The following is a 12,688-nucleotide window of genomic DNA, read 5'->3' on the forward strand; positions in this document are numbered from 1 at the left end:
AGTGGTAGTGTGGTCTGTCCGTCCGTCTGCCCGAGTGTAGGTATCGGGTAGCTGTCTTTCTATACGGCTGCATGGTCCAGGTGTCTGTCTGTGCATCCGTGTCTGTCTGTCTGCATGTGTTGACGCGGTCTATATCCAGTCCAGTGTAACTCCATGTATAGAAATGACCAATTTGATTAGCAATCAGTTGCATAGTCAACAGTGAGGGTGTAACGAGATAAAGAACTGCAGATTCCGAAAGCAAACTTTGAATTATTTTATTGATTTACTTGACACTTTGAAAGTACAATTTAAGGACACTAAATTGGACATGCACAGAAAATGCACACATGTATAACTGAATCTAAAGCTACGTAAAACAAACTGTATATGAGAAGAAAAGAAAGATGGACAGAGATCGAAAGATAGATAGGTAGATAGAAATAAGTGTAATCCCCTTGTATAATTACATAGTATAGTTTCAAGCAATAGACTGTTCTACAATACAATTACAAATGATCTGCGTATTATAAGCTAGTACTTCCAGGAACAAGACTATTGGCTGGTCTCACAGACATTGATTTGCACTAGTCCAGGACTATTCTCCCTAAAACAACTGTGTAGTCTGTGACTAGTGCTAATGTTTGTCTGGCAGACCAGGCCTAAGAGTGTAGAAGTGTTTACTTTCTGTGTTCACACAGAAAGAAAAAAAAAAAAAAAAGGGATATGCATAACTGAATCTACAGCTACCTTTTGATCTATAGTGATAGCGAGGTAAAATAAATGGATTTGAGTGAAGAACAAATATGGATAAACAAAGAGACAGACAGGGATGAAAGATACAAATCCCCTTGAACAATTACTTCCTATAGCTTCAGAAGTGCTTTGATTATTCTCTTCACATCTAATGTGTTCTACAATAATAGCAACTTACAAATGAACCCCTTACAATAAGCTAGAACAAAGAGTATGGATGTGTTTACTAACTGTCCTAGATAGAGAGGTGGACAGATAGAAAATCAGATTTACAGAGGGCTGGAAACATCCCTTCAGAAAGGACACTCACTTTAATATAAACACACAGTTAGATTTACAGGCCTGGGATTCAAAGAAAGCGAACACCTTCCCAGTGAAGGGCGCCTTGATGGTGACCATTTCCTGCTTGGCGTCGCCGCTCACCCTGTAGAATCCCAGCGTGCCCCCCTCATAGTCCAGCCGCACCTCCAGCTCTCCCAGCTGGGCTTGGTCGGGCAGTGCCTGGCTTGTGCTGCGGCTGTGGTATGTGAATGTGTTGTTTGACCACCGCAGATACACCTGGTTAAACTCTGTATATGTTGTGAATTGTTTTGTGGTATTGCACACCCCCACAGACCAGTAGGTGCCGGTCACTTGTACCAGCCATCTGTGCACCCCACGGGAGAAACTCTGGGAGCTCAGAACAGATGCAGATTCGTAGTAATGCATGCTAAGACACTTACAGCCAAACCCAGCTTCATTTTTAGATGTTATATTGACTTTGCCCTTCACTGCATTGCTGTCAAAGGTGAGCCTCACCCTCAGAAAATCCATCGCTGGATCAATCAGAGTCTTCAGGGATTTCAGGAATGCAAGCCACTCGTCTGGAAAGTGTCTTTTATGGTCCAGCTGGGCCAGGACACCTTCTTTGTTGAAGTTCTTGCTCATCACTTGATTCAGCGTCACCCTGCTGGCCTGGGCTGCCCTCCCCTCCACAGTAGGGTAATTCTGAAGGAAGTGGAAGGGGTCACTCAGCCCCACTGCATCCTGTATCTGCTGCTCCACCTCCTTCAGTAGAGTTCCCTGCTGGGACAGGGTGGCCAGACTCTGTTCAATCCCTCCCTCGATTTTCCTCAACTCTGCCTCGATCGCCCTCATCAGCTGGGCACTGTGCTGCTCGGCCCTCCTGAGGAAGTTGGCCAGGATGGCTTTGGCTTTCTCCCTCAACTCATCATCTGTGGCTTGTGTTTCGGTCTGTACCTCCCTCCCCTGCTGCTGGAGTTTCTCACACCGCTTCTGATTCCCACGTATAGTTTTGAGATCCCCTTCCAGCTTCTGTACCAGATCCCTCTGCGCTGTGGGGAAGCTTTTCAACTCGTGATTCCTGTGCTGCCCTTCTATGGTGCAGGACACACACACACAGGTCTTGTCCTGTAAGCAGTAGTACTCCAGGAGCTTGCCATGCAGCTGGCAGCGGCGCAGGTTCAGGTCTTCAGAGGGGTCCTGTAAGGCATGGCTCCTGTAGGCCTCCTTCACCAGGTGTGGCTGCAGGTGGGGGGCGCACATGGACACCTCACACTTCAGGCAGGTCTTTATGGCAGCTCTGGGGCTGTCCAGACACACGTCGCACAGAGCCGTCGCAGGGCCGGACCCAGGGCTGTTGGCTCTGAAGTTCTCCACGATGCTGCCCAGCTTGAAGTTCCTCTGCAAGACCTCAAGTCCAGAGAACTGGGCCCGGCACTCCGGGCAGCTGAGGCTCACTGCCCCCTGCTTCTCCACATTGTCTATGAGCGCCGTGATGCAGGTAGTGCAGAAGCTGTGTCCGCAGGGCAGGGCGGAGGGCTCCACATAGAGCTGCAGGCACACAGCGCAGGTCAGCTCGGCCTCTAAGGGCTGCTCTGGTTTTGAAACAGACTTCTTCCTTCGTGTCTTCTTCCTGAGTACCATCCTCTACTTTGAGTCGTCTCTGCTGCCTTTAGACAAATCCGCTCTGCTCAGAGATCCAGTTGGCTGCTGATCCAGCCGAAAGGATTTGCCCAGGAGGGAAGAGGAAAATAGTCTGGACAAACAAGAATGAGAAATGTACATGTTAAATATAGTTCAAGGCTTGTTAAAGATTTTTCACTATTGTAATGTTTTTTGTTTTTAAAAACATACACCATATTCCCACAAAGTTGGACTGGTAACTCAAGTCCCCACAAAATAAAGTATATAAACTGCAAAAAAACAGATCCTAAGAAGAAGTCTAAGCAGCCCCGGCTTTTCAAAACTGGGGCACGGGGCACCAAATCTAAAACAGCGCACATTTTTTTCAGAGTGTCTGTTTTCACAGATTTAACTTAAATGTTGTGTTTTTTTCCACAGATTTAGTAAATACTTAAGCCATTTTCCCCCATTTATAAATATTTCATTTTTTTTAAATAAATACTTAAATAAATATTTATAATTTCATTAAATATTGAGCTAATTCCTAAACATTTAACTTTGAAATAAATATTAAACATAATCTTAAATCTGACTCACAAAATAAATATATAGCTTTTAAATAAATGTTTAGTCTAAATCTAAAGGTGAAATGTAAATGTTAAATCTAAATCTTAAGTTTGCAAAATAAATGTATAGCTAACATGCATATACAATGCCCCTTATCTTGTACAGTATTTCAGTAAACCGTGTTATGTGAGCTGCGTCTGGGTACATGGCATCAAATGGTCTGATTGTGTTTTCGTGATGCGGTTGAAAAGCAAAAGCACCCCAGTAAACACTGAAGAAGGAAAAAAAAAATCACCGAACTATGGCAAGCCAAATTATCATTTAGAGATATCTCTAAATCATTGAAAGATATCTAATTTAAAAGTACATTTAGGGATATCTCTAAATTATTTGAAGATATCTCTAAATGATTTTGAGATATATGCAAATCATTTAGAGATATCTTTAAAAAGCACCTTATTTAGATATCTCTAAATCATTTAAAGATATCTTTAAACGATTTAGAGATATCTTGAAATATTTGAAGATATCTTGAAATGCATTTAGAGATATCTCTAAATGATAATTTGGCTTGCCATACTGAACTGGATATATACAGTAAGAGGTCAGCGGACAAATAGCCCAGGCTGTGAAGTATTAAGTCACAGATAATCATTTCCCCCTTTAACACCCCGTCCTGGTCATCAGTGGTCACTCATATTGGATTTATACTAAATAACACAGTACTGGTCATCAGTGGTCACTCATATTGGATTTATACTAAATAACACAGTCCTGCTCATCAGTGGTCACTCATATTGGATTTATACTAAATAACACAGTCCTGCTCATCAGTGGTCACTCATATTGGATTTATACTAAATAACACAGTCCTGCTCATCAGTGGTCACTCATATTGGATTTATACTAAATAACACAGTCCTGGTCATCAGTGGTCACTCATATTGGATTTATACTAAATAACACAGTCCTGCTCATCAGTGGTCACTCATATTGGATTTATACTAAATAACACAGTCCTGCTCATCAGTGGTCACTCATATTGGATTTATACTAAATAACACAGTCCTGCTCATCAGTGGTCACTCATATTGGATTTATACTAAATAACACAGTCCTGCTCATCAGTGGTCACTCATATTGGATTTATACTAAATAACACAGTCCTGCTCATCAGTGGTCACTCATATTGGATTTATACTAAATAACACAGTCCTGCTCATCAGTGGTCACTCATATTGGATTTATACTAAATAACACAGTCCTGCTCATCAGTGGTCACTCATATTGGATTTATACTAAATAACACAGTCCTGCTCATCAGTGGTCACTCATATTGGATTTATACTAAATAACACAGTCCTGCTCATCAGTGGTCACTCATATTGGATTTATACTAAATAACACAGTCCTGCTCATCAGTGGTCACTCATATTGGATTTATACTAAATAACACAGTCCTGCTCATCAGTGGTCACTCATATTGGATTTATACTAAATAACACAGTCCTGCTCATCAGTGGTCACTCATATTGGATTTATACTAAATAACACAGTCCTGCTCATCAGTGGTCACTCATATTGGATTTATACTAAATAACACAGTCCTGCTCATCAGTGGTCACTCATATTGGATTTATACTAAATAACACAGTCCTGCTCATCAGTGGTCACTCATATTGGATTTATACTAAATAACACAGTCCTGCTCATCAGTGGTCACTCATATTGGATTTATACTAAATAACACAGTCCTGCTCATCAGTGGTCACTCATATTGGATTTATACTAAATAACACAGTCCTGCTCATCAGTGGTCACTCATATTGGATTTATACTAAATAACACAGTCCTGCTCATCAGTGGTCACTCATATTGGATTTATACTAAATAACACAGTCCTGCTCATCAGTGGTCACTCATATTGGATTTATACTAAATAACACAGTCCTGCTCATCAGTGGTCACTCATATTGGATTTATACTAAATAACACAGTCCTGCTCATCAGTGGTCACTCATATTGGATTTATACTAAATAACACAGTCCTGCTCATCAGTGGTCACTCATATTGGATTTATACTAAATAACACAGTCCTGCTCATCAGTGGTCACTCATATTGGATTTATACTAAATAACACAGTCCTGCTCATCAGTGGTCACTCATATTGGATTTATACTAAATAACACAGTCCTGCTCATCAGTGGTCACTCATATTGGATTTATACTAAATAACACAGTCCTGCTCATCAGTGGTCACTCATATTGGATTTATACTAAATAACACAGTCCTGCTCATCAGTGGTCACTCATATTGGATTTATACTAAATAACACAGTCCTGCTCATCAGTGGTCACTCATATTGGATTTATACTAAATAACACAGTCCTGCTCATCAGTGGTCACTCATATTGGATTTATACTAAATAACACAGTCCTGGTCATCAGTGGTCACTCATATTGGATTTATACTAAATAACACAGTCCTGCTCATCAGTGGTCACTCATATTGGATTTATACTAAATAACACAGTCCTGCTCATCAGTGGTCACTCATATTGGATTTATACTAAATAACACAGTCCTGCTCATCAGTGGTCACTCATATTGGATTTATACTAAATAACACAGTCCTGCTCATCAGTGGTCACTCATATTGGATTTATACTAAATAACACAGTCCTGCTCATCAGTGGTCACTCATATTGGATTTATACTAAATAACACAGTCCTGCTCATCAGTGGTCACTCATATTGGATTTATACTAAATAACACAGTCCTGCTCATCAGTGGTCACTCATATTGGATTTATACTAAATAACACAGTCCTGCTCATCAGTGGTCACTCATATTGGATTTATACTAAATAACACAGTCCTGCTCATCAGTGGTCACTCATATTGGATTTATACTAAATAACACAGTCCTGCTCATCAGTGGTCACTCATATTGGATTTATACAAAATAACACAGTCCTGCTCATCAGTGGTCACTCATATTGGATTTATACTAAATAACACAGTCCTGCTCATCAGTGGTCACTCATATTGGATTTATACTAAATAACACAGTCCTGCTCATCAGTGGTCACTCATATTGGATTTATACTAAATAACACAGTCCTGCTCATCAGTGGTCACTCATATTGGATTTATACTAAATAACACAGTCCTGCTCATCAGTGGTCACTCATATTGGATTTATACTAAATAACACAGTCCTGCTCATCAGTGGTCACTCATATTGGATTTATACTAAATAACACAGTCCTGCTCATCAGTGGTCACTCATATTGGATTTATACTAAATAACACAGTCCTGCTCATCAGTGGTCACTCATATTGGATTTATACTAAATAACACAGTCCTGCTCATCAGTGGTCACTCATATTGGATTTATACTAAATAACACAGTCCTGCTCATCAGTGGTCACTCATATTGGATTTATACTAAATAACACAGTCCTGCTCATCAGTGGTCACTCATATTGGATTTATACTAAATAACACAGTCCTGCTCATCAGTGGTCACTCATATTGGATTTATACTAAATAACACAGTCCTGCTCATCAGTGGTCACTCATATTGGATTTATACTAAATAACACAGTCCTGCTCATCAGTGGTCACTCATATTGGATTTATACTAAATAACACAGTCCTGCTCATCAGTGGTCACTCATATTGGATTTATACTAAATAACACAGTCCTGCTCATCAGTGGTCACTCATATTGGATTTATACTAAATAACACAGTCCTGCTCATCAGTGGTCACTCATATTGGATTTATACTAAATAACACAGTCCTGCTCATCAGTGGTCACTCATATTGGATTTATACTAAATAACACAGTCCTGCTCATCAGTGGTCACTCATATTGGATTTATACTAAATAACACAGTCCTGCTCATCAGTGGTCACTCATATTGGATTTATACTAAATAACACAGTCCTGCTCATCAGTGGTCACTCATATTGGATTTATACTAAATAACACAGTCCTGCTCATCAGTGGTCACTCATATTGGATTTATACTAAATAACACAGTCCTGCTCATCAGTGGTCACTCATATTGGATTTATACTAAATAACACAGTCCTGCTCATCAGTGGTCCCTCACTGAAGCAGCGCACTGTGATAGTGGCCGGTCATGCCTGTAACCAGATGCATTGTGGGAAACTCGTGTATAAAACACTCAATATACGAGAGATCGTGAGAATCAGACAGTTTAAGTGCCTCGTAAAATATGAATGTATTAATTTTCAACAAGTTTCACTCAGAAGAAAAAAAAAAGTGTGCACTGTTTTACGTTTGGCGCCCCACACTGTCAATACAAATTACCATTGTCAAAAGATCAGCTGCTTTCAGACAGACTTACACTTATTGTGCACTGAATATCTTAAAACACACGGACAAAAACGATAGGCGCCCTGAGAAAAACAGGATTTTAACTAACACCCAGGAGTGCATCATATCGTTTTAAAACTTAAACTTTCGATTTACGTGTGCCCGTTAAAAGAAAGATACAAATATACCCTGGACAGTCCGATTCGGCACAGATTTATTATGGCGATGCAATAATATATAATTAGCTGGAGCCGGACGGTGCAGTTGCATGAACTCAATCTGTGAGGAGCAGCAGGAGAAACACAAGAAACAAACCTGTTGCGAGGCCGGCAGAAGATAAAAGAAAACCCAACAGGCCTTTCAATGGGCATCTGATGGTGTGTAATGATACTACTTCTAATAATAATAATAATAATAATAATAATAATAATAATAATAATAACGGTCTCTTGCTCCTCGATGCAGCTGGCGGATCCAGGTCAGTTTGCAATGGAGCAGCTCCCGCCCTCCTGTCTCTGACGTCACTGACATTTGAACGTCGCACGAGCGGGAAACTGCAGCAGCAGCAGCATCCGCATGCAAACGAAACCAGCAAAAAAATATATATATATATAATAATCGGAAAATATAGACACCCGGGGGAGGGACTGGATATCATATAACGAAATAATAATGATAAGTATTCAGAAAACATAGACACACGAGGGAGTGACATCTAATATAATCCTCTTTGTACAGTATTTTAAATGTTGGCCCCACAGTCAGTTCAAAAGCCACGTCTGCTAATGTCGTTAGACAACTTAGCTATTTACTTGGTAAAATAAGCAAATGTATCTCGTCTGGCTAGTATCAATGTAAAGATGTATTCTTGTTTTACTGTAATTATTATCATTCAAACCTGAGCAGATCAGTTGTGACATCTGATCTGGTGTCAGTTTGTAATTAACTGAGGTCAAAGCAGTCTCTATATCTGGCCTGGTGTCCGTTCATGATCAGAGCCTGGTCCTGACTTTCTTAGTTGATTAATAACTCACATGTGTTCCCAGTATTATGAAATTGGTGATTTAGGGTGACCTATAAGAGTAAGTGGTTTGGGCCTCTTCAGGACCAGGATTGAGCACCCCTGCTACTGAAGCATTGCGATCGGTGAGGCTGTTTTATTACAATCCAATGATTTATTTGCACACACACACACACACACACACACACACACACACTAACAGGCTGAGAGGTGTCTTTTGGTTAGTTTATTTCTCTCTGTGCTGTAGACCTGTATTATTATTATTATTATTATTATTATTATTATTATTATTATTATTATTATTATTATTATTATTATTTCCACCTTTACTGCTATGTATTGAAGGTTTATTATTATTATTATTATTATTATTATTATTATTATTAGTAGTAGTAGTAGTAGTAGTAGTAGTAGTAGTAGTAGTAGTAGTAGTAGTAGTATATGGCTTGACCTCAGTATTTGCCTAGATCAGTGGTTCTCAATCCTGGTCCTGGCAGAACACTGACCCTGCTGGTTTTTGTTCCAACTGAGCTCTCAATTACTTAATTGAACCCTTAATGGAAGTAATAATAGTTTTAAATTAAGTATAAAATTGTATAAGTAAATTATTATATGATAAAGGAACCAACTTTTTATCAGTTACACAATTTAAAGATACAAATGTAATCAAATCAGTTTTTTTGCAGAGATCTAAAGCAATGGGTGTTCTGCCAGAAGATGGTACTATTGGTCAGCCAATATACGTAATAAGTATACCCTGCTGGTTTTTGTCCCAACCGAGATCTCAATTCCTTAATTGAACCTTAATTGAAGTAGACAGCAGAGCTTTTAAACCCCTGTCTCTCTCAGCCACTGGTGACAGTAGAGGACACAGTGTCTGTATCCTCTGTCTCCTGCTAAGCTCTGGGTGTCCAGCAGTTGGTCAGTGTGAACAGCCTCTGACAGCAGGGGAGAGAGCCCAGTGTGTTCCTGACATCAGGCCTGAGGAGGATGTACAGCACTGGAAAGGTATTAAGAGTAAATATTTCAGATATGATTATAAAGACATATGTCACTACATAATTATGAGTGTATAATATGAAATAAACATAATTATCCCAAATGGGAGGAAGAGCACAGTGTAGGTGCCCAGGATGAGGGCCAGCATGCGTACAATTCTCCTCTTCTCTGCATCTCGTACAGAGGTGGCACCAACATTCGCCCTCCTGGTGACGACAAAGAAGAAAATGAGCAGCGGAAACGGCTGGAGGAAGAGGATTGTAATTTGAGTCAGAAATGCAGTTTCAGAGAGAACAGATGTAAATATGAGTGTTGAGGACAGCAATCGGAATTGAAAACACCAAACCAACACCCAGCCGGCAGCCCAATGCACACAATGAAAGTGTTAAATATGATTACAAAGGTTGTAATATGATGATTAAGTTTAGCCTCTGTGTTTGAATTACCAGGGATGTCTGTATCATTCATGGTGTTATTCTGAGTGGTGCCAGAAAAGTACATGTAGTTCCCATCAGTGCTGCTGGAGTAGTCCATGGTGTCCTGGTCTGGTCAGTGGAGGCCGAGATCAGAGAGTGTGTGGAGTGTCTGCCCCCCTACTAACCCAGCCTCTTTCTCACACTCTGGGCCGGCCCGTCTCCCTGATCGGCTCCACAGGCCTCTCTCTGCAGGCTGGAACAGGGTGGCTCATAGGTCTGGCCTGTTCCCTCCTAGTCAATTGAAATGCATCACTTATCGATTTAAATATTTGATGTATGAATGAGGGGAAAGGAGGGGGGGGGCGGGTGATTTCTTAACAGGAAGTGCTAGTTTATGTTTTTTTATCAGTCATCGATTAATCTCTACGAAATCTGTACCAAGGACGACAGGAGTTTAAGAAACATCATGTGTTTAGTAAGAGTTCAGACATAACCATAACTTTATGAACCGTACATGTTCCTCTTTAATGTGATTATCACACAGCTCCCTCATCTCTAGATCTCATTTTAAGAATCTGACCTTGATTCTAGTTTTGTTATGTTTCAAAATGCACACATTTTTTTGCAATTTCATATTTTATTCAAAGCTTAAATGCTTGATGACATTTTTGCCCATTTTGAAGTTGCATGGGGATTGCTTATGGACAGCAGTTTTCAAGTTTTTCCACAGATTCTAAATGGGGTTCAAGTCAGTACTTTCACTTTGCCAATCAAGGCCATTTCCTCAAGTATTTGCCTGTACTTTCCTCCATCCATTTTTCCTTCAATCCAGTTTTGTCTTCCAGATATTGTTAACTGATGAAAATGTGCTCCCTTCTTAGTCATTGAACATTGAAAAGCTGTCATTGGCCCCATAGTTTCGTATCTCACCAGGTCCATCTTGCCTGGCTGCTTGGTTTGGAGGGATGGCCCAATCGAGGCAGTGTCTAAGTGATACAATGCATATTCCTTTTCTTGATGTTTGAGTACACTCTGCTTACAGGGATATTCACAGACTTTGATATGTTTTGATATGGCTTGAAATTCACTACCTGACCAAGGAACCTCACAGACAGGCCACTCAATGAATTGTGTCTTGTTAAGGTAATTTGTATGCCTGAATTTTGGTATGCCACACCAAAAGGTTGGATACGTATGCATTCATGACTTTTCCAGTTTTCATTTCATAATCATTCTATATTTACTTTGTTTTTGCTTTGAATGTGTGGAGTATTTTGTGTGTATAACATACATTAATTCCTACTTCAAAAGGGTTATGACTGCCAGTATGTCCTCCTGTGGCGTGGAGGGAGGGGAGGAGCTGCTGCTGACTGGCGCCAACTTCCTGCCTGAGTCAAAGGTCATCTTCATTGAGAAAGGGCCAGGTGGGTGACTGTGTGTGTGTGTGAGGGAGAGAGGGAGTCTCTCAGTGTGCGAGTGTGAGAGTGTGTGTATGTGTCTGTGCATGTGTCTGAATCTGTGTGTGTGTGTGTGTGTATGTGTTTGTGCATGTGTGTCTGCATGTGTGTGTCTGAGTCTCTTTGTGTGTGTATGTGGGTCCACATTGTTGTGTATACCTCTGCATGATTAATACCTGTCCTTGTGTGTTCAAATATAGCTGTAATTTACATTGGAATGAAGTCATCCAATAAGATACATTTCTTGTATTTGATTGGTCGATAGAAAGCTCCAATTGGAGGATGAAGCCCTGATTTACAAAAGTAATGAGGTACATAATTTCAAACATTAGGGAAGCAAATTCTGTCATGGGCTCTGTCTCCATCTTTTGTCCATGAATGGGAACTGCAGCTAGAAACGAATTACAAAAAAAAAGGTGGACTGGTTTAGGGATAATCCAGGCAGTCAGCCAGTGTATTCATCTGTTAGTCAGTTAGCGTAATGTTGTCTGTATAATCCTGTATCACATGAGAATTGCGTGTGGTTGTCTGCGTGCATTTTTGTCACACTTTCCATATATCTCTCTGTGTGTGTCTATGTCCCTGTGTGTCTATATGTGTCTCTGTCCCTGTGTCTCTCTGCATCTCTGTGTCTCTGTGCATGTCTCAGTGGTGCCTGTGTGTGTGTGTCCCAGTGTGCAGTGACTGCAGGGTCTCCAACGGCAAGAGGAAACACAGCGGCACTGAGCGCTGCCCGTCTCCATACCGTCTCTCTGAGCTGTCCTTGGATCTGTCTGGCCATCATCTGTCTGTTTGTCTTTTGTTCTTGTCTGTCTGTTCGTCCACCCTGTCTAATGTTTTGGTTCCCCGTCTGTCTGTCCGTCTATCACTATACCATTGTAACACCACATACAGAAGAATAAGAATAAGAAGAGCATACAGAATAATAAGAAGATCATACAGAAGAAGAGAGTATTTCCACAGCTCCATAAGCTCTTTTCGTGGTTGGTGAAAACATCAGATTTGAAGTAAGTTTTGAAGATGCTGTTTTAAAGGCAAAAGTTGGTCACAACAAATATGGATTTGATGTAGATTTTTCTTCTGTTCACTCACTTTGCATTTATTTAATTGATAAATATAATCTATTAAAATGTCTATTTTTGAAAGCATTCTTACGTTAAAGCATTTATTTACACCTGCATAAAACCTTTGCACAGAATTGTATATAAAATCATACATACAAACCGTTCCATA

The 12,688-nt window shown here is 40.2% G+C and overlaps 1 protein-coding gene across 1 annotated transcript; it reads right to left on the reverse strand.

Moving 5' to 3' along the window:
* Positions 1–241: 241 nt before the first annotated feature.
* LOC136768649 (E3 ubiquitin/ISG15 ligase TRIM25-like) lies at positions 242–8,035 on the reverse strand. Its single transcript, XM_066722948.1, has 2 exons — positions 7,878–8,035; positions 242–2,773 (listed from the first exon to the last, which is right to left on the reverse strand). Exon 2 carries the CDS (start codon positions 2,659–2,661, stop codon positions 1,042–1,044), a length of 1,620 nt encoding a protein of 539 aa, XP_066579045.1. The 5' UTR covers positions 2,662–2,773; positions 7,878–8,035; the 3' UTR covers positions 242–1,041.
* Positions 8,036–12,688: the final 4,653 nt, after the last annotated feature.

The sequence above is a fragment of the Amia ocellicauda genome, chromosome 14 (assembly GCF_036373705.1).
Source record: "Amia ocellicauda isolate fAmiCal2 chromosome 14, fAmiCal2.hap1, whole genome shotgun sequence".
In the NCBI taxonomy this organism is placed as follows: domain Eukaryota; kingdom Metazoa; phylum Chordata; class Actinopteri; order Amiiformes; family Amiidae; genus Amia; species Amia ocellicauda.

Excerpts from the sequence above, each read along its gene's own strand:
- LOC136768649 (XM_066722948.1), bottom strand. The coding sequence starts at position 2,661 with ATGGTACTCAGGAAGAAGACACGAAGGAAGAAGTCTGTTTCAAAACCA.